This window comes from Chelonia mydas, chromosome 2 (genome assembly GCF_015237465.2).
Source record: "Chelonia mydas isolate rCheMyd1 chromosome 2, rCheMyd1.pri.v2, whole genome shotgun sequence".
In the NCBI taxonomy this organism is placed as follows: Eukaryota; Metazoa; Chordata; order Testudines; family Cheloniidae; genus Chelonia; species Chelonia mydas.
Window position 1 is genome coordinate 72,163,669 of NC_057850.1, and position 23,250 is coordinate 72,186,918.

General features: G+C 43.7%; 1 protein-coding gene and 1 long non-coding RNA gene across 9 annotated transcripts in view; one reads left to right on the top strand and one right to left on the bottom strand.

The window, feature by feature from the left end:
* Nucleotides 1-23,250, bottom strand: part of SPIDR (scaffold protein involved in DNA repair) — a 340,350-nt gene that overhangs the window by 43,672 nt on the left and 273,428 nt on the right. For 7 of the 8 annotated variants that reach the window (XM_043539646.1, XM_043539647.1, XM_043539643.1 and 4 more), the window contains one exon: nucleotides 20,218-20,376. The exons of the other annotated variant lie outside the window; for it this stretch is intronic. In XM_043539646.1, the coding sequence (XP_043395581.1) occupies nucleotides 20,218-20,376 (159 nt within the window). The remainder of the gene's footprint in view (nucleotides 1-20,217; nucleotides 20,377-23,250) is intronic. 8 annotated transcript variants of the gene reach the window in all.
* On the top strand, nucleotides 294-17,864 carry LOC122464479. The gene is made up of 3 exons (XR_006288555.1): nucleotides 294-417; nucleotides 1,455-1,547; nucleotides 17,389-17,864. It is a non-coding gene; the product is annotated as an uncharacterized LOC122464479 (long non-coding RNA).

The window sequence follows — 23,250 nt, forward strand, 5'->3', positions numbered from 1 at the left end:
TTTCCAAGCCCCTTGAAGAACCTCATGGTCATTGGGTGGGCAAATCTGGAATAACCTTCGATTGGAGAATGGAAAGCCAAGATAGCTGCCTGGTGGACTCTAATGGAGCTCACTGACAGGCTTGTGTTTTTTAGTTCTAGGGTATAGGTCAGTATAGCTGGCAGCAATGAGATTGTTGGAGGAATGTGTCTGAAGTAACACCAGCAGGCAAATCTTGTCCAATTTTATAAGTAAGTGTAGCATTTACACGGTTTTTTGATGTGTAATAGCACTCTCTTTACTTCCTCTGAGCAGGTTGTTTCTAATCCCATGAACCATCTACCATCCATGCGTTGAGATGAAGAAGTCCAAAATTGGGGTGAAAGATCTTCCTGCCTTCCTGGGAAAGGAGATCAGAAGTGGCCTGGAGAGAGTGTGGTGAGTAAATGGCTAGCTTTATCAGGTAAAGAAACCATGTTTATCTGGTCCAGATCAGAACTATTAGAATAACTCTGGATTTGTCCTTTTTTATTTTGAGTAGAACTTTGAATATTAGAGGAGTTGGGGAAAATGCATACAGTAGACCCAATGACCACTGAAGATGAAAGGCGTCCCCCAAGGAATGGTGATTCAGCCCACATCTGGAGCAGAACTGGGCACACTTCTTGTTCATTGCCACTGTCAATAGGTTTATTTGTGGGGTGCACCATTGCGGGAATATGTGGTGTAGTATGATGGATGGTATTCAAAGAAGTGCCTGTTGAGTGTGTCTGCGGTCACATTCTGAACTCCTGGAAGGTAAGCTGCTGTGATGACAATCTGATTGGGTATGCACCAATGGCAAAGCTTGACAGCCTCAGCACACAGAGAGGGGGATCTTGCCCCTCCTTGTCACTTGATATAGAACATACAAGGCATGTTATCCAACAGGACCTTTATTTGTTTACACCTAATTAGTGATAAAAACTGGAGACAGGCATATCTGAGTTCCAGGAGGCTGATGTGCAGAGTGGTCTCCTGAGGCATCTACCTGCCTTGGGCTGAGTGTCCAGATGTGCTCCCCATCCTAGCAGGGATGCATCCATCATTATGACACTGTTGGGGAAGCGTGGGTGAAAGGGACTCCTGCACAAATATTCTGAGGGTCTTTCCACCAAATGAGTGATTCTTTCACACAGGTAGGTATGGACAGTAGCGTAGTCAGACTGTGATTGTTCAGTGCCACATAAACAGTTCTGAGCCACCCATGAAGGCAATGCATTCAGAGTCTTGTATGGTCTACAACAAAACTGCCAGCTGCCATGTGCCCCAACAGTCCTTGACTGGGGTCTGAGGGCTGATCTGGATTGTACTATGTTGGATATGGCCATGGATCTGTGCATTGGGAGGCAGGCTCTTGCTTCTATTGAATTTAGATAAGTGCTTATGAATTCTAACTTTTGCACATGAGTCAAGGTGGATTTTTGAATGTTCAGTTGTAGGTCCAAGTTGATTAAGAGGTCTACGGCGACACAAGTTGCGCATGAGTTGACATCCAAGGAGTGACCTTTCAGAAGCCAATCACCTAGGTAAGGGAACAAAAGAAGTCCTTTTCTGCAGAGGTGTACTGTTACTACTGACATAATCTTCAAAAAGACCCTTGGGGCAGAGGACAGGCTGAAAGAGAGCAACCTGTACTGAAAAATAGTCATGTCCAACCGTAAAAGGTAGAACTGTTTGTGAAATGGGTGGATCGCTATATGGAAATATGCATCCGGATGGTCTAGGGCTGAGAACTAATCCCCCTGGTCCAGTGATGAAATTATTGCTGCAAGTATCACCATTTTGAATTTTTGAACCTTCATGTAAGTATTGAATAGCCTTAAATCTAGGATGGGTCTCCCACCACCATTCTTTTTTTGGAACCAGGAAATATCTGAAATAAACCCCCTTCCCTCTGTGCTGCCTCAGAACCAGTTCTATAACACCCAAGAGTAGGAGAGAGTCTATTTCTTGTCGAAGCTGGTTCTCATGAGAGGGGTCCCTGAAGAGGACTGGGAAAGGAGAGTTGGCAGGCAGAAGAGAGGTAACTTTTGTGTTGAGGTCTGTATGATCTCTGGGAGCTCGATAATTGGGTGGACAAGATTTCTGCACTGTCTGGGACTCACTAAACTTTTCTCTTGTGGGCACTGGGCAGGTGTATAGACACTGAGAAAATGCAAAGTAGCCTTGCAGTCCTTTAATGTGCATAGTGATTCGTCCGTGCTGTAATCGAACAGTTTAATATCCCATCAAAAAGAAGGGCTTAAACCATATTTTGGACCTCCTTTGGATATCCTGAAAGCTGTCGCCAGGAGGCCCTCCTTCTAACTACAGCTGTAGAGATCGAATGGGTGGGAATATCAGCAGCGTCGAGGGAGGCCTGCAGAGATCTTCTGGTGAGCCACTGGTCTTCTACAATAATGGCCTGAAATTGCTCAGTATGTTCAGCTGGTAGATTCTCAATAAAACAACTCAGCTTGGCATAATTTGTATGATCATATTTAGCCATTAATGTCTGGTAGTGGCGATTCTGAATTGCAAAGTAGCTGACAAATATGATTTTTTTCCCAGACAGGTGTAGGTGCTTATGATCCTTGCCAGAGGGCAAATATTCAGCGTGGAGCTGCCTTCTACATTCATTAAGCACATGAATCATCGAAGAGTTAAAAGAGGGATGAGAAAATAAAATTTCTGAGTCCTTAGATAGGATATAATATTTCTTATCCACTCTCTTGCATGTAGATGGAATTGAGGCCGGGGTGTACCAAATAACCTTTGCAAGGTCTAGCAGGGCCTTCTTAACTGGCAAGGCACTGCAGCAGATGAAGCTATATGGAGGATGTCAAGGAGCTTATGATGTGGTTCTTTGCAGATCCCTCTTGAGGAAGTTAAAGAGTCCGCAGTTCTCTTGATGAATTGTTAAACCTCTTTAAAATCATTTGGAAGGGATGGAGGAGGTGGCTTAACTCCTTCATCAGGTGACAAAGAAAAGATGTTGGCCAGTGGAGAGATGTCTTCATCAGCTCTAGCTTCCTGTTTCTCCCAGGTTTCTCCCTGAGGTTCCGGTCTCCTATAGAGGGAAAGTGATGAAGGTTGCCTATCTCTGTGATGGGTGGTGCTTGAGGCCCTAGAAAGGCTTGCCTGGTGATATGCTACCCAAGGGTCCCTGTATGGCCAATGAAGTGATGTATACGGCGTGGTGGCAGCATGCATGGATGTTCATACAAATGAGATGGTGGTTGAGGTTGTCTCTCGTGACTTCAGAGACTTCTGGAAAGGGGCCTCTATAGCAGTAGTGCCCAAACTTTTCCTGTTGTGCCCCCCTTACCAGTAATGAAATCTGTCCTTGCTACTCCTCCATTACTGCACAGTTGGCTCAGCAGAGGAGCTTAGGCTGAAGGCAGAGCTGGGGATGGAGGAGGAGCTGGTCTGGGGGCAGAGGGTGAATGAGGGCTGAGCTGGGCTGGGGGGGGACAGGGGGCTGAGTGGAACTATGGCCGGAGCTGGGCTGCGGGCAGAGTGGGACTGGATGGTGCTTCCTCCCTGCCTCTCATAGGGGCTAGCCTGAGCCCTACTGCGCACCCCCCAAATGTTCCTCCGTACCCCTCCTAGCAGGGTATACCCTATAGTTTGGGGACCACTGCTTTATAGGGATGGAGAGGAGATCCCTGCACAGATATCTGGGAAACCGAGGCAAGATCGTCAAAAGAATCCTGCTCTTCCACTCTGTCATGGTGAAGCACTGGAAGAACTCTGAGGTAAAGCCACCAGCACTGGACAAATCTGGAAGTCCCTGGTACAGAGAGTATATTGGTCCTGAGCAGTGGTGAGCCAGGCATGTCAGACACAGCTAGGTCTTGGGGAAAGCAAAACTCCTGTGATACAGAGATTGTTGTTGGTACTGTCTCCCTGGTCTGCACCAAAGTGATAGTGGCCGAGACAACTGATGATACCATGAATCTCAACCACTCTGAGAGGAGACCAGACAGAACCTGAAAGGGCTTCTTCGGTACCGAGTGAGAAGTAGTAGAGCGCTTCTCGCCACTTTGCTCTACTGGTGGTACTGTCGACCTCTTAGAACCTCAGACTTTGCAGTCTTTAGGTCTGACAGTGCCCTTAGTACTTGAGGAACGAGCAGCTTTGTGGGTACCAGGTTGGAGAGCAACGGTTGCCAAAGTAGCTGAAGTCATTGGAGATCATGATCTCTTCAGGATAGATTCCCTACCTGGAGAACTTGAGGGACAGTCTTATCGGAGAAATCTGGGGTATTCCTCTGAGATGCCCTTGAGGAGTGGGGCTCAGAGGCAGCAGACTTAACTGGAGAGCGGCGCGTAGAGTGGTGCCCTGGCCTTGATCAGAAGACAGGTGCAGCAAGCTCTCCACCATAAGGAGACAAAGTTTGATCTCCCTGGAGTTTTTTTTTGGCTCTACATTTTAATGCAAGGCAGAAGTTGCAGTTTTGGGAAATAGGAGATTCTCTGAAGCAATGTATGCAACAGGAAGGAGTATCTGTCATTCATTGAGATTGCCTCCCAGCATGACAGGCAATGTTTGAAACCAGGAGAAACGGGCATAACCTCCCAGTAAAGTAAAAACTATCTATATAGAAGAGGAGAGAGAGAAAAAAATTGAAAAGTTTTTTTAAAACTAGCATTACTTACTACTACTAAGAAAACACTATAATAAACTACACAGTTGACGTAAAACCCAATGCAGACAACTGCAAAGGCTCCATCTCAGGCCAAAGTGGTTGAAAAGGAACGGAGGGTGGTTTGCTCATGCAGCATTATATCACAACTGCATGAATCACAAGACCGAGTAACATTCATGCATAGGGCAAACAGATGAGAAATCTCCGATCAAAGGCGCACACAGGGCAAGCGTACCTAGAGTGGAGCACCCATAAGGACACTACTTGAAGAAGAACTAATAGTTTGCTTTTGGAATTGTTATCCTGAAGTCACTTACTGCCTGCCTGACCAGGTAAAAAGGTTTATAAACTAAAGGAGAACTTAGTGTATGTATTCACAGGTTTCAAGGTCAAAAGGGACCATTTTGATCATCTAGTCTGACCTCCTGATTAACACAGGTCACAAAGTTCCCCCCCAAATATTTCCTTTTATATTAGAGCATATCTTTCTTAAAAAAAAAATTCCAATTTTCAACTAAAAATTGCCAATGATGGAGAATCCACCATATCCGTGGACAAATTGTTCCAAAGATTAATTACTTTCACTATTAAAAATGCACACCTTATTTCTAATACCATTCAGAACTAAAGTACCAACACAGAGAAATCCATAAGTGTAGACAGACAAGCACCAGGTATATCATAGCATACAATTTTAACTTCCTGTAAGGAACCATTTCATAGGCAATTTGCAGGTTATTTTTTCCCCCCTCATGCAATCTTTTATTGAACACACTACTCAATCTTTACACATAATTGCATCCACTTGGGTAGTGATCATACTGAGGCTATCTTGGAAAATGTGGAGTATACTCCAGAGGGGAGGTGACATATAGGCTGGAATGTGTACAGCTTGGACATTGCTATCTATGTCCCTGGAGGAAACCTGGGGCAATCTCACTTCTCTTTTCCCAAGAGACTAAATTTATAAGATTGGCAAGTGGGCAGGGGGGATGTTGAGAAATATAGAATATACACATCAAACACTAAATGGCAAAAAATTTCACTGTGTCTGCTCTTCTCTCTTCAAACCTTCATATTATTTTAGTCTCTGTTAGGCTGATGCAAAATGTGCAGGTCAGGGAAGAGAGGTGCAGGGAGGGTTGGTGGACCAATGTGAATGAGAATAGCGGAGAGGAAAAAGATGCCGAACCACATGCGATTAATCCAGCTTCTACAGTAATGACTTGTATAAACTGAGTAAGTCACGATAGCTTCTCTGTGACTCCACACTATCCATCTGCCATATAAGTCAGCCAGATACTGGACAATGATGTCAGGGGAAACATTTCTTCCTTTAGTTTCCTAACAGGGGAAAGGGTTCATTGCTGTGAGAGCCTTGCAGAAGGTGTTCCTTGTAGACACTAGGGCCCCAATCTTAAACCAGTCCAATGGGAATCCTTGCATTAACTTCAAAGAGCTTTAGCACAGGGCCTAAACGAACTGCATAATCCTAGACTGTCCTTTGAACCAAAGGCCCATCCCAACCCCAACAATCACAGAAGTGGAGAGAGAGCCCCCAGTGACCGCCTTCAAAAAACAACACTGGGAGACCCTGTACCCAACCTCTTCCCTCTTCCCCCACAGTGGAGTTGCATGGGCATTACTGCAGCCCTACAGCAATAACCATCATAATTCCAATGGTCAAGATCTGCATGGGCTGCTCTGGGTCAGGATATTGTTGGATCATATTAAAGAAGTTCTGTATTAAAATCACAGATGAGTTTGATTCCCCATAGTTTAAATTCCAGGGTATTACTAATTAAGAGGTCTCTTGGTTTTTGGTACTGTTTCTCTCCCTCTACGTGTGAAACCTGCAAGCTGCTAATTGCGTTAGTACATTCTAAGACAGAGTCTGTTCTCAAAGCAATTCACACAGAGAGAGACTCAAAGCAATACTCTGTAACAACAGAAACAGCACCCAGAGACTCCCCGCCCTTTTGTTGTATTAACAATTATGATTAAAATAGAGATAGAGGATATATGTGGATGGATGCTTGGTGTGGATAATAACCGAATGATCATGGAGGTGCCAGCTTAAGAATCCAGTGTCCATCGGCTGAAGAAGGCTTCAAGTGGAAATAACCAGAGAACCCCCGGAGGGCAGACTGGAATCCACCCAACAGCCTCAAGAATGGGAGAACCAAAGAACAAGATAACATCTAGCAGCACGGAGCTGTCAGAAATGTGCTATCTGCTGATTGATTCAGCAACAGCATGATGAAGCAATTCCCATAGACTGGCATAGGAAGAAATTCCTATAAAAATGGACTCTAGAAAGCGAGAACTTTGGGGTCTGATTCTGCAAACCAACTTCCAGGAGCATCAGATGAGCATCTGACAAGTCCCTGCTCCCTCCTCAGGTCCAGGCCACCTGGCCAGTGGCTTGGCATGAGCAACTCTAAGGCTGGTAACTATGATAACAACCTTGCAGAACCTATGTGTGTGTGTGTTTGTATGAATGAATGTGTGAATAAATATGAGATTGACTGGAATGTTATAGCTATAACTAACTGCTTACTATGATTCTTTCTGTATTCACAATAAATGTGGTATTTTGCCTTTTCCCCTTTAATAAGATCCTGCTAATTTTTATTTTATTGGTATAACATTTTGGTGGAGAATTGCAAAAGGGGGAATATTGGTAAAAAACCTCAGTTATTGTAAATATTGGTGTGCACACCCCCAGCTCTATTGAGCTAGGCATTTCTATTAGGTTAACCAGACCTGCTGGCCTCCGAGAAGGTAGCAGGGAAAATAGATTAAACCAGACCTGCTGGCCTCCAAGAAGGTAGCAGGGAAAACAGATTAAACCAGACCTGCTGGCCTCTGGGAAGGTAACAGGGGACCTGCTGGCCTCCGGGAAGGTAGCAGGGAAGAACAGGTTAACCGGACCTGCTGGCCTCCGAGAAGGTAGCAGGGAGAAATAGGTTAACCAGACCTGCTGGCCTCCGGGAAGGTAGCAGGGGAAAATTGCATAGATTAAGCTATGATTTCAGAATCTAGGCTGTGTCACTTGCTAAGTAATACCAGGAGTGACAAAGAGATTGAAATATCCATGTTAAGATGTTTAAAAGAAAACAGGGTAAGCCAGTACCAGAGGGAGGAATGGAGTCAGAAGGAACTCCAACCTCACCTTTTGTTTAAAAAAAAATAAAAAATTACACCTTTTAAACAAATCCTTCAAAAATTTGGGCACCTTGGACTAAACAAGTCCTAGCTGATGTCTGCACTATTTCAGACCTGGAGGATATATTGGCTCAGTATATCCTCATATACAAACCTTCTAGTGCTGCCAAAAGAGATGCAGCAGCAATTTGGTTGTTGTGGGAGGCATGTACGGATTCTTACCTCCGCTTGTCTTCATGTAAAGAGGAAAAGGCACAAACGGAAAAGGGAGCAGACAATTGGAAGGTGCTGGCTACAAATACCCAAAGCCAGCTGAAAATAGTGAAAGAGGCACTCCAGGAATACAAAAAGAGTGAAAAAGTTAACTCTGCAGAGGCTGGAGGGACGCAGGTAAAGGGGGAGAAGGTCCTATGTATGGCACCCCCAGGCATAATTACAAAGATAAAAGAGTAAAAAAGTTAACTCTGCAGAGGCTGGAGGGAATTAAGCAGCTAAACTTTGTGAAAATGTTAAAAAGGAAAAGTGTTAGAGAAAGAGCATTCTTGGTTTCTTTGCAACCATTCTGAAGGAAAAATGGGCCCTTTTCCAAAGGCATGTCTGTAAATTAGCCAGGCAAAAATAAACTATCTGATTAAAATCATTTGACTGGACAATTTAGTCAAATTTGCTAAAAAACATAAGAGGGTTCTATTGGAACTTAACTGCCTCAAATGTATAAAGGGAATGTAAGATGTAAAAAACAGAGCAGTGTGGAAGGGATGTTAAGGAAAAGAAAATGTGTATGTATATATGTAAAGTTCTAAGGACCAATTGGTTTTGTTTTTGTTTTAAATAATGCCACTAAAAATCCATTTGACTCTTTAATTCAAAGTTGCAAAACTGACAGACCTTTTTGCTAGGCACAGGTAATTAGTGTTGTTTGGCTTTGGGATTTGGCATTTAACCCTTAAAAGGTAACTCAATGCTTTACAAAATTTAAAATGTTTTTAAGTTGTGGCTGCAGCAAGGCAGTCAAAATCAGGAGAATAGAAAAAAAATTCTGGATTCTTTTTGTTTATTTGTTTGATTTTTGTTTGTTTGTTTTTTGTAACAAAATAGCAGATGAGAGTTGTAGTAAAAAAAAAAAATTAAAAAAGACAGTGGCCCTCTGAAGCAACAGCAGGGGTGAGGTGCACAAAACAAAAAGAAGCAATGTTAGAAACACTGAGTCTTAAAATGGCTCTGAGTAATCAGACTGTCACTTTGATAAAGGTTCATGAAAACTCTGTAAGCAAAAAAAAAGAAATAGTTACACCTTATGTAAAAATTGATATGGATAATGTTATAAAAGTTAAACTATGGAAGGAATGTGCATTTGCCCCAGAACATGTGCAGGGTATATTGTAGAAGGGGCAAAAGAAATGCAAACATACCATGCTACTTAATTAAAATGCTATTAGGGCTCCAAAGGGAGCCAGAATAGCTTGGGTTTTCTTTTTCAGATTGCTGTGTGTTTTGGAAGCAGAAGTTAAAAGTAATCAAAACTCTGGTGAAAGTTGATTGTGTCCCTTTTAAGATAGAGTCTCTGAACGGTTGATGGCTTTAAATCCAAAAGCAGGAAGCATCTGTGAAAATGCAAATTACCTAAATGATAAAGGAAGGAAAGAACTAGCAGCACAAAGGAGCTGCAGATAAAGGACATACCTGGTCAGTAAACAAATTGTCTAAATAAAAGGCATGGGATAACAAGATAATTTTAATAAATTTAATGATAATAAGTACCCCTGTAACACCATATAGTGTGTATGATTTTTGGAAAAATCCTTTAAGGTCATATGGTAATGATGCTTCTCAGCTATGACCTGTAAATAAACTTAAAGCTTAACACAGCAGGAAAAACATTATAAACTTGGTCTGCTGTATAAGAAGGGAAACTGAGGTACCCCACCTCAGGAATTTAATGACTAAACAGTGGGATAATTTCCCCATAACCCTTAAAAGATAGGTTTCAGAGTAACAGCCGTGTTAGTCTGTATTCGCAAAAAGAAAAGGAGTACTTGTGGCACCTTAGAGACTAACCAATTTATTTGAGCATAAGCTTTCGTGAGCTACAGCTCACTTCATCGGATGCATACTGTGGAAACTGCAGAAGACATTATATACACAGAGACCATGAAACAATAACTCCTCCCACCCCACTCTCCTGCTGGTAATAGCTTATCTAAAGTGATCGCTCTCCTTACAATGTGTATGATAATCAAGTTGGGCCATTTCCAGCACAAATCCAGGTTTTCTCACCCTCCGCCCCCCCCCCCCCCCCCAACACAAACTCACTCTCCTGCTGGTAATAGCCCATCCAAAGTGACCACTCTCTTTACAATGTGTATGATAATCAAGGTGGGCCATTTCCAGCATAAATCCAGGTTTAACCAGAACATCTGAGTGAGGGGGGGGGGGGGTAGGAAAAAACAAGGGGAAATAGGCTACCTTGCATAATGACTTAGCCACTCCCAGTCTCTATTTAAGCCTAAATTAATAGTATCCAATTTGCAAATGAATTCTTAATTTAGGCTTAAATAGAGACTGGGAGTGGCTAAGTCATTATGCAAGGTAGCCTATTTCCCCTTGTTTTTTCCTACCCCGCCCCCCCCCCCCCCAGACGTTCTGGTTAAACTTGTATTTATGCTGAAAATGGCCCACCTTGATTATCATACACATTGTAAGGAGAATGGTCACTTTGGATGAGCTATTACCAGCAGGAGAGTGAGTTGGGGGGGGGGGGGTGAGAAAACCTGGATTTGTGCTGGAAATGGCCCACCTTGATTGTAGGGAGGGTGGTCACTTTGGATGAGCTATTAAAAGCAGGAGAGTGACTTTGTGTGTGGATGGGGATGGGGATGGGTGAGAAAACCTGGATTTGTGCTGGAAATGGCCCACCTTGATTATCATGCACATTGTAGGTAGAGTGGTCACTTTGGATAAGCTATTACCAGCAGGAGAGTGAGTTTGTGTGTGTGGTTTTTGGAAAAAAGGGGGGGGGGTGAGAAAACCTGGATTTGTGCTGGAAATGGCCCACCTTGATTATCATACACATTGTAAAGAGAGTGGTCACTTTGGATGGGCTATTACTAGCAGGAGAGTGAGTTTGGGGGGCGGGGGGCGGAGGGTGAGAAAACCTGGATTTGTGCTGGAAATGGCCCAACTTGATTATCATACACATTGTAGGGAGAGTCATCACTTTAGATAAGCTATTACCAGCAGGAGAGTGGGGTAGGAGGAGGTATTGTTTCATGGTCTCTGTGTATATAATGTCTTCTGCAGTTTCCACAGTATGCATCCGATGAAGTGAGCTGTAGCTCACGAAAGCTTATGCTCAAATAAATTGGTTAGTCTCTAAGGTGCCACAAGTACTCCTTTTCTTTTTCCTTAAAAGATAGAAACCATTGAAACCTGATCTGCCTATAGAACAAAAACAGGAAAATGTGGGGGCCAATTCCTCTGTTTTGCCTGCAATCAGCAAGGGTATTTATAAAAGAAATATTTTAAGCAATAATCTGCCACCCCAAAAGGGGTAGAAACATGTTCTTTTTGTCTTTCAGAAAATCAGGAAAAGCTGATGCCAGCTGAAAAGCAACCCAATACCATGAATCTACTGTCACAATAGAAATTGTGTTTTGTGTTCTATGTTTTGTGTTTTGTCTTGTTGCTAGCACTGTTGTATGTTTAAAAAAAAAATACTAAAGACCTGCAGGTAATTAAAAATAAATTAAGCTCTCTGTCCCAGCTACAGGACAGCCTGATACAAAAACAAGTACATGCCAATGTAGACTTGGTCCAAATTGGTCTGGGTAACCTAAAAGCCCGATGGAATCTTTGGCAATGGCTTAATACTACCACATGGCTTATGCATAAGAAAAAAAAATTAGAAATAGGAAACTACACAGCCATAGCTATGGGATGCACTGAAATGCAGATACTTGCCCTAGCAACTTTGGAACACAAAATGTTCTGGGTCATATTGGAAAATATTAAGGGTTTGGTGCATTTGTTAAAACAAAGAAGAGATCATTTTGTTTGACACTTATCAAAATGAATGGATGCAATACGTTTCCAGTATTGTAAAACCAGACTTGTTAATGGGAGAAATTGTTGTCAAAATTGCACACCAACAGTCCCTGGAGGCAAAGGTATTGAAGGTTAGCCAACTCCCCATATTACACATGGGATCCTTCTGGCTACCCTGGACCTCGAGCCAATGGGCTGGGGAGGGAGGGAAGCTATTGGACACTAGAGGTTGTACTGAATGGACTCCTCAAAAGTGGGTGTGCCTCACCTTGCCTGTTGCCCCAGAACCTTGTAGTAAAGATACATCACTAGGATCATGTATGTGGGATGAATTGGAATCACAAACTCAAATTGCCTCACAGTACCTTCTTTTGAATAGGCTACATAGAAAGTGACACTGACGATTATAAATCTTAGTGTCAAAAGGGGGATTATGTTGGATCATATTAAAGAAGTTCTGTATTAAAATCACAGATGAGTTTGATTCCCCATAGTTTAAATTCCAGGGTATTACTAATTAAGAGGTCTCTTGGTTTTTGGTACTGTTTCTCTCCCTCTATGTATGAAACCTGCAAGCTGCTAATTGCGTTAGTACATTCTAAGACAGTCTGTTCTCAAAGCAATTCACACAGAGAGAGACTCAAAGCAATACTCTGTAACAACAGAAACAGCACCCAGAGACTCCCCGCCCTTTTGTTGTATTAACAATTGTGATTAAAATAGAGACAGAGGATGTATGTGGATGGATGCTTGGTGTGGATAATAACTGAATGATCAGGGAGGTGCCAGCCTAAGAATCCAGTGACCATCGGCTGAAGAAGGCGTCAAGTGGAAATAACCAGAGGACCCCCGGAGGGCAGACTGGAATCCACCCAACAGCCTCAAGAATGGGAGAACCAAAGAACAAGATAACATCTAGCAGCACGGAGCCGTCAGGAATGTGCTATCTGCTGATTGATTCAGCAACAGCATGATGAAGCAATTCCCATAGACTGGCATAGGAAGAAATTCCTATAAAAATGGACTCTAGAAAGCGAGAACTTTGGGGTCTGATTCTGCAAACCAACTTCCAGGAGCATCAGATGAGCATCTGACAAGTCCCTGCTCCCTCCTCAGGTCCAGGCCACCTGGCCAGTGGCTTGGCATGAGCAACTCTAAGGCTGGTAACTATGATAACAACCTTGCAGAACCTGTGTGTGTGTGTGTGTGTGTTTGTATGAATGAATGTGTGAATAAATATGAGATTGAATGGAATGTTATAGATATAACCAACTGCTTACTATGATTCTTTCTGTATTCACAATAAATGTGGTATTTTGCCTTTTCCTCCTTAATAAGATCCTGCTGGTTTTTATTTTATTGGTATAACAATATGACTCATTTGTGTGAGCTCTCAGACACCTTCTCTTCCAGAGCATTCTTGTCCCCCATCAGAAGGGAGTATGGTTCCCTCTGCCCCACTTTAATGTACCAGACCCACCATCCCCAGAATTTATTCAGGCTAGTTAGCAGTCTGTGGTCAGAGTAAAATACCCTTTACTGCCTTCTGAACCTAGGCTACATTTTGGTCCTTAAAGTCAGCACACGCTTATCAGACCATAAAGAAAAATCTTGTCTACCAAATACCCAAGACTAAGGGAAAAGTATTGAAGAGTATTGAAGTGAGATTCCAGTCCTTGGGATTGTGGGACAACAGACACATGTTGGAGTTTATCACCCATTTTGGCTTACTCCAGACTCACATGCCCCAAAGGTGAAGAGGGGCAAAGGGAAAAAAATAATTTTCCCTCATACTTTATATTTTTATTCCTTTACGTCCATTTTAGAATCCACTGATGGTTTTCCTGAAACCAGCTCCTTAAGAGTCACCTTTTGGCATTTCCTGCAGCATTTGAAATAGTCATGGTTAGGGACACAGATGACAGAAACATGAGTGTAAAGAAACAATTTTCAGAATAAAGCAGTGGTTCTCAAACTGTGGTCCGTGGACCTCTGGAGGTCTGCGAGTCATGTCCAGTGCCACTGGCCCCGCTGATCAACTCCTCCCCGTCCCTCCCAGTGTCTCCTGCATGCCGCGGAACAGCTGTTCAGCAACGTGCAGGAGGCGCTGACAGGAAGGGGGAGTAGCGGGGATGAGGCGCGCTTGGGGGAGAGGGCAGAAAGAGGCAGGCAAGAGGAGGGGCAGGGGTGGAGTGGGGGCAGGAAGCGACGGGGCAGACGTGGGGCCTTGGGGGAAGAGGTGGAATGGGGGCAGGACCTGAGACTGAGCAGGGGTTGAGCATCCCCGGGGGAAAATTAGAAGCTGGCTTGGGGGTCGGTGAAAAGTTTGAGAACTGCTGAAATAAAGCATGATTTAAATATTGGACAGTGAAACCATGTTGCAAATCACGTTAGCTATACCTGGATTTATATTAGCCTTCTTCCTTTAATGTTACCACCAATGCAGCTCCAGCAGCACTAGCCCAGACCAGCCTCTAGTGTTTAAAGCACTTCATAGGAGAGCTGTCTGAATAACATTTGGTTTGGGTGCAGATCCAGAAAAAAATTTATTGGGTCAACACAAAATGTTTAGGTCAACCTGAAATGAAATATTGTGCTCACTTTGAGGTTTTTAAACTTAAAAAAAATTAAACAATACTGAGCAAAATCCAAAACCAAGACACATTTCTAAAACAAAATGTCTTAACATTTAATTTCATAAATGACTATACAAACTGTTTCAACATTTTAGGTTTTTTTTGTTTTTCCTCACTGAAACAATTTGCTGAAATTGATCCAAACTGCTTTGATTGACCCAAATCTGCATTTTTCAGTGAAAAACAGTTGTCTGAGAAAATTTCCCCCCAGCTCTACTGCATAGTCTGACCCTCCTCAGGGCAGCCAGAAGTGAGTTACTGTTGCACTGAAATAGAATTTAAATTTTTAAAAGTCTGTCTCTCATTTACTAGGCAGTACAGAGACTCACTAACAGCCAGTTATAAGGCTGCATTTGTATCCAGCATTCCAAAGCCATAATTTCTTTGGAAAATATGTAACTTCTAAAAAAGATCAAAATAATGAGCTATGAATGAATGAGAAGTGTTTGTTCTTAAAGATACATAAATAATCCAAGTAGATGATCCAAAAATTAATTCGGCACTAACTGGTACAGAGTAATAAAAGGGGGCAAAATGCGCTTCAGGCCCATATGAAGAAAACTATATTAAATAGTCTGTCCAGAAAACAACAATTCCATTTCACGACACATTTCAGCGTTTTAAAATTTGTTTTCATTTTGATGCGGAATGAAAATTAGACCCTTTGAAAGCGTTTGGGAAACAAGTCTCTCTTTCTGTCTGCCATGGGCTGGATCTGAGAAACCTTCCCAACAAAACTGTTGCAGAAATGGATGTTTCCATGAAACATTTCAGTTTCAACTAAATGTAATTTTTCAACAGAAAAAAGTTTCATCAAAAATATTGTATCTGCTCTAATGCTAAGGACTTGTTTACATAGTGGTATAAGATGGAGTGAGAATTTAAACTGATATAGTTATATTGGCATATGTCCCCTTGTGGACACGCTTACACCACTTCCCTTGGGAAGCTATTCCACAAAACAATAAATCTCATAAAAATAAGTTTTCTGTGACTAATTACAGACATATTTACATTGAAAAATAAAATAAATTGCACACTATTAGCAAAACTAAGCCAAGTACCATAGGTTAATTTTGTACTCCAGATTTCTTGCTACAGTCTTTTCTTAGGGCTTGTCTACACAGGAAAGTTTTATCAGTTATATTGGTATAATTTTACCAGTATAGTTAAGCCAATATAGTTATACTGGAATAACTCTCAGTGTGGACATGCTTATTCTGGACTGAAAATGGGATTCTGCCCCCCCCCCCCCCCCCCACTCGGTTTTGCTTAAACCCCTTTCAAAGCAATTTAAGCAAAACTGAGGCCTTGGCTACACTTGCGAGTTACAGCGCAATGAAGCCACCCAGAGCGCTGTACCTCACTCCCCATCCACCCTGGCAAGGCCTGTACAGCGCTGTGTTTCCGCGGCGACAGCGCTGCTGGTCCTCCACCTCCCCCCGAGGAATAAAGTTTGTTGCGCCACCACTGGTGTGCTGCGGTGCCAGTGTGGCCGCCCAATGCGCTCTGATTGGCCTCCAGAAGTATTCGGAAGTGTCCCACAATGCCTGTTCTAGCCACTCTGGTCACCAGTTCAAACTCTACTGCCCTGGCCTCAGGTGACCAACCATCAGACCCGCCCTTTAAATTCTCTGGGAATTTTGAAAATCACCTTCCTGTTTGCTCAGCCAGGTGTGGAGTGCTATCAGCAAATCTTTCCAGGTGACCATGCCTCCACACGCCAGGCGAGCCCCAGTACGGAGCAATGGAGAACTGTTGAACCGCATCAGTGTTTGGGGGGAGGAAGCTGTCCAGTCCCAGCTGCGCTCCAGCCGTAGGAATTACGATACCTTCAAGCAGATATCAAGGGGCATGAGGGAAAGGGGCCATGACCGGGACGCACTGCAGTGCAGGATTAAAGTGAAGGAGCTGAGGAGTGCCTACTGCAAAGCCCACGAGGCAAAAGGCCGCTCGGGTGCTCGCCCCACGACCTGCCGATTCTACAAAGAGCTGGAAGCGATTCTTGGGGGCGACCCCACCTCCACTCCGAGCACCACCATGGACACTTCAGAGCAGGAGGAGAAGGAGGAAAACGGGAGTGAGGATGCTGGAGCGGGGGGAGACACCCCTGAATCCCTGGAGGCATGCAGCCAGGAGCTCTTCTCAAGCCAGGAAGAAGGTAGCCAGTCGCAGCAGCCAGTACTTGGTTGAGGACAAACAGAAGAGCAGGTTCCCAGTAAGCAGCTTTGTTTTCAGGAAGGAATTTTTTCGGTGCGGGCTCTTTGGGGGAGGAGAGTTAGGGCTGCAGGCATGCCTAGATGCGGAATAGCGCATTGATGTGGTCTATTACATCGCGGTAATCGGCCCCGGTAATCTCTTCAAAAGTCTCATCCAGAACGTGGGCAATGCGCTTGCGCAGGTTTCTTGGGAGAGCCACCGTGGTCCTTATCCCAGTTAGGCTAATGTGTCTGCACCACTGTGCCGCAAGGGGCGGGGGGACCATTGCTGCACACAGGCAAGCTGCATATGGGCCAGGGCGGAAGCCGCATTGCAGTAGAAGACCCTCCCTTGCTTCCCAGGTCACCCTCAGCAGCGAGATATCTTCCAGGACGGACTCCTGTGGAAAATGTTGGGACAGTGTTCAGTGTAGATGCCCCCTGCAGCTATTGGCTCTCCCCAAGGCACAGAAACCCAGAGGACAGTACAGCCATGAAACAATCAGTCCCCCCTTGACCCTGTGCTTACTCACCATTTTGGGGCTCCTGTGAGTTATGTGCGCTCTCTTTGGGACGGGAAAGTTATGCTATTGTGTAGACTGTGTGTGCCCTCCTTAAGTTTGGGGGAATCATTACTATGTCTGGTATAAACAATGCTGCCTCTGTTAAGTGTTGCATTTTGCCTTTACAGATGCAACCTTGAGATCTCAGCAGTCCATGTTAACATTGGCCGAGAGACTGCAAAGACTCAGGAAGAGGCCACGAAAAAGCAAAGAAGACATGCCGCAAGAAGTGATGCAGCAATCTCCTAGAGAGAATCAAAAAGTGCAGGAGTGAAGGGAGAGCAAAAGCAGGATCCGCCAGGAAAACGCAGTGCACCGATGGCAAAGCACGGAGCTCCGGCAGCAAAGCACGGATCGGCTGATAAGCATCATGGAGCGCCAAGCAGACTCTATCCAGGCGCTCGGAGCCATGCAGGCAGAGCGCTACAGAGCCCGCACACCCGCCACCCCCGCAGCCGTTGTCCCAAAACGCTTTCCCTTGTGTCCCCATGTCACCTCCAACCCACTTTCCCCAACATCCGGGTTCTTATCGCCACCAGCTGCCTCCAACACCTGTAGCTTCACCACTCAGCCCTGAAAACTACGACCCTTACCCACTGCACTCAACCCCTATCCTGAATTATAGCCATCCTGAAGTGCAGCACTCACTGCACAGCACTCCAGACAGGAAGGCTGAGTATGAGAACAGGACATACGCAAATCTATGATTGAACCATTCCCTACCCCACCCCCTTGCCCTTTCTGTTTCCCAAGCAGTTGTGTTTCTTTTCAATAAATGGATTTTTTGGCTTTGAAAACATTCTTTATTATTGCATAAAGTAAAAGATACCTTAAAGAAACAGGCCCTGCAAGTCAGCTTAGCAAACACAGATTCCTACTAAGATTGGAACCACTGCACTTCACTCCCATGCAGGGCACCAGACATTACTGGTGGTTTTGAGTCTCAAATTGTTCCCTGAAGGCATCCCTAATCCTTGCAGCCCCATGCTGGGCCCCTCTAATAGCCCTGCTCTCTGGCTGTGCAAATTCAGCCTCCAGGTGTTGAACTTTGGAGGTCCATGCCTGAGTGAAGATTTCACCCTTCCCTTCACAAATATTATGGAGGGTACAGCACGCGGATATAACCGCAGGGAGGCTGTGTTCGGTCAAGTCCAGCTTTCCATACAGAGATCACCAGCAGCCCTTTAAACGGCCAAAAGCACACGCCACAGTCATTCAGCACCGGCTCAGCCTGTAGTTGAACCATTCCTTACTGCTGTCAAGGCTCCCTGTGTAGGGTTTCATGAGCCAAGGCATTAACGGGTAAGTGGGGTCTCCAAGGATCACAATGGGCATTTCGACTTCCCCTACTGTGATCTTCCGCTCTGGAAAAAAAGTCCCGGCCTGCAGCTTCCTGAACAGGGCAGTGTTCCGAAAGACGTGTGCGTCATGCACCTTTCCGGGCCAGCCTGCGTTAATGTCAATGAAACGCCCATGGTGAGCCACAAGTGCCTGCAGAACCATAGAGAAATACCCCTTCCAATTAACGTACTTGGAGGCTAGGTGCCAGAATAGGAATATGCGTCCCATCTATCGCTCCTCCACAGTTAGGGAAACCCATTTGTGCAAAGCCATCCACAATGTCCTGCACATTACCCAGAGTCACGGTTCTTCTGAGCAGGATGTGATTAATGGCCCTGCAAACCTGCATCAACACAAGTCCAACAGTCAACTTTCCCACTCCAAACTGGTTCGCGACCGATCGGTAGCTGTCTGGAGTTGCCAGCTTCCAGATTGCAATAGCCACCTGTCAGGGCAACTCTCAATCTTGTGTCCTTGCGCCGGAGGGTGGGGGTGAGCTCCTCACACAGTCCCATGAATGTGGCTTTCCTCATCCGAAAGTTCTGCAGCCACTGCTCGTTATCCCAGACTTGCATGACGATGTGATCCCACCACTCAGTGCTTGTTTCCAGAGCCCAAAAGCGGCGTTCCACGGTGATGAGCATGTCTGTGAATGCCACAAGCAATCTCGTGTCGTATGCATTACGCGACTCGATATCATCGTCGGACTCCTCACTGTCACTTTGGATCTTAAGGAATAGCTCGACTGCCAAACGTGACGTGCTGGCGACACTCGTCAGCACATTCCTCAACAGTTCGGGCTCCATTTCCCACAGACTGAAATGGAACTCAGATCGCACTGCACAGAAACCGTTGAAAGATGGCACCAAATGTGGACGGAAAAACAGGGATTGCTGGGATGCGAAGCGATGCATCACGGGGCGTTGGGACAGGTCCCAGAATGCCCTGCACCCCACACCTCCTTTGCACAAGCCACGACGCCAGAATGGGAAGAGGTGCTCTGTGGGATACCTGCCCATAATGCACCGCTCCCAATGCAGCTGAAAGTGCCGCAAATGTGGCCATGACAGTTTGCCCGCAGCTGCCAATGTGGACAGACTGCAGCGTTTTCCCTACTCAGCTCTATGAAGGTGGGTTTAACTCACAGCGCTGTACATCTGCACGTATAGCCAAGGCCTGAAAAGGCCGTTTCATACTAGAAGAAACTGCAGTGCTTGAGACATTTTAAACCAAACTGGACAAAACTGTAGAAAATGTACTGTACAGACCAATCCTGTAATGGGAAGGAGATGGACTAAATTACTTAAAAGGTCTTATCTGTCTTTTTGAGTCTTTGAATCTTAAACAGTAATGAGCTTGCTTCTCCTCCTCCACCCCTTTTCCTGGGAATACTTAATATTATCTAAACTTGCTTATGCTGATTGAGTATAGCTGTTCAAATATTATATTTTTTCTTTATTGCTCTGCTACCGGCATGGTGTTCTACAAATGGTGATTATAATACCAGATCAAACAAAGTCTGCCTTGTGTTTCAAAGTATCTTGATCCTTAACTAAATAAAATGACATCATCTCTGCCACAGTACACAGCATACTTTTTCAGGGGATTGTTCTCACCTTCCCCTTGTGGTTCTCTGCAAAATTCTTATTCCAGCTAAAGTGCAGGATTTTCCTTCCCATCTCTGGCTATGCTGTTCAATGTCCTCTGAAGAACATGGGGTCTGCAACTGCACTTCACTGAACATTCCATAGGCATCCTGAACAAGGAGGCATAATCTGAAAAATAATGTTTAATGTTTCTCTGTTAGCAAATTGCTCACAATTATGAAACAATAGGTAACAAATTTCAGAAAACTTGATTGTGAGTTCCTCAGAGTAGGGATTAGCCTAAAATACTTTGAAAGCACTTTGCATATAATGGACTCTGGGACAAATAAATACATTAAAACAACAATAGCACTAAAGATTTTTTCAAATATATTTGCAATAGACAAAGGATAACAAAAGCTATGGAGAACAAGTGAAAATGGAATTAAAGGATTTACACTGGAGATTAGGAAACAGTAGATAAGTAATACTTTGTTCCTTTGTCTGTAAAGAGAGTACAAATCTGCTCGAAGTGGGGATGAATCTTCTAGAACTGATAGACGGTATGCACAGATAACACAACTGGTTGTAAATATATTTGATCCAATTAAATAAAACACTGGATTTGATGAGATGAACAAGAGTCAAGAAAAAGGAAACTGATGGATATATTTTTTTAAATTTAATTGAAATCAGAGTGACCCAGAGGATTAGAAATTGGCAAACACAACCCAATTATTTAAATAAATGAATAAAAAACAAACAAACAAAACACAGAACGATACATCAGTGAGTTTAACATTTGTTGTATAGAAACACTTGGAAACTATCTTCAGGGATGTGGTAAGAGTACCCCTAAACAAGCAGTGCGATTAAGGACAGCCCACATGGAATCAAGCTTGGGAAGTCATGCTTAACTAACCTGCTGGAATTCTTTGAAGATATCACTGTCATGGTAGATAAGGGAGAGTCAGTGGATGAAGTATATTTAGATTTTCAAAAAGGTATTTCATCACAAGGTTCCACATCAGAGATTAACAGCTAAGATAGTATGACTCATAGAAGAGTGGGTGAACAAGGCTGCTGGATACAAAACTAGCTTCACTGCCTGGGGGGGAGGGGGGGGGGGAGGAATTGAGCAAGGAGACCTTTCAAGAGGGAAAGGAGTTACGGAGCACCCTTGCAGACAGCGTAGGTGCCTCCAACATCTAGAGACAATTGATTCCTTTTTGGAGGAAACTAAGAGGTGTGACAGAAGGTAGAATTAAGATAAATTTTAAAAGTGCAGGCACTGCTTCAAAAGGTTTTAGAGAGGCTTCCTGTGAAATCTCCTTGTCGGTCAGTCCAAGCACGTGAGCACCATTATTGAAGATCCTCCACTGGTAGAGCACAAACCCATTTTAAAAACATCTAATCACTGAGAAAGGACTGCAACCAGTGAAAGGTAGAGAGAGTCAGGTATCTCTTAGTTCATCTCCTCATCCCTCTGGATCCATGGAATCAGCTTTCTCCTCATCTCTCACCCGTACTATACATGGAGCCTCCATGCTACTCAGAAGCATATTGGGCTTCATACCAAGGACTCAGCCCAGCCTATCAAAAAACTGATATGTTTTTTGTTCCACACTGGACCTATTATTATCGACCTTTACTCTTTTCACAGAACTTGCTTGCAACTTCAAGTGTGGTCTATCTCAGCTATTACCTCAGACACTTGGTGATGCCAATGTTCTTTTAAGAAGCACTGGATCCTTCTCATTTCTTGCGATAGACTTTAGTGCTTGCAAGTCAGCATCAGGCCAAATAGCAGTATGCTCATATTAAGGACACTGAGACAGTCTAGTGGCTGAAGCAAAATGAACTCAGTTGCTGCTGAAGAAGTTGATCATTACAATATAGAGTACAAATGAGCCCCATATTGTGTGCAGTGTTATTTTTACAGACAAGTGGCTTTTAGCAAACTTGACCCATGTATAGTCAAGTGCATAAAGTACACCAGACAGGACGCATGAGCAGTGATGGATGTGGAATGGTAGTGGAGAATTGTACTACTGGAGCTACAACACCCACAATCCAATCCACAATAGTACTGCATCAGTGATTATCGGTACAGTAGAGAAGCACAGACAGTATCTTTGCTCACCATTAGTCTAATCCAAATGCCTATGTGATTGCTTTTGCATTATTGGGAGAACGTGTGTAAGTGGGCATGTGGGTTATTACAAATATGCTGGGGGCACCAAACAGTGGTTAGGATTACTCTAATATACACAAGTCTAAATTGAGATTAGCACATTGACTTATTTTCAAAACTGAATTCCAGATTGGCACTCAAGATAAGGAACATCACAGACTAACAACATGACTGAGGACATCACAAAAAATATTCACCTCCTTAAAACTTTTTTACAAGTACAAGTGATATAATGTAAAAACCTGAGATCATACTGATCATAGACCCAGCATCTCTCACTGTGGAAGGACAGAAAATCAGACTAATGCTACAAGTATCTAATTAATGACATCACTTTTCCTCTTCACTCTTACAATAAAAACAACCTAGCAGCACAACAGGACCCAGAAATGTATTAATAGAACTCTTGATGTCATTTTAGGTGCAGCTGGCTCAGTTCTTACAGATCCATTCATACACTATTACCAGTACCACCATGAATAGATGCAGCCTACTGGCTCCTTGAGGATGTTGATGCATGGCAGCTATGCTTTACAGAGGATTCTATTATATATATTTACTTTAGTTTTCTGAAATAAATTCTGAATTCACATCATTTTCTCATATTATAATGTTGCACCACATTTCATCAGATACTCTCAAAATTTAGTTCTCAATCAAACAATATATAAAAAATTAAGCAAAAATTTATACCAATTTTTTATCTTTGGAACCACTATGCGGAACAAACTTGAAACCTAAATTACAAGAGACCAAACATGTAATCCAAAAGCTAATTGTTCAGAACTATATTACTTATCTGTGAAAATTCAGCCATGTATTTACCACAAATCCATCTCTGCATAAAGTGCAATATGCATTAACAGCTT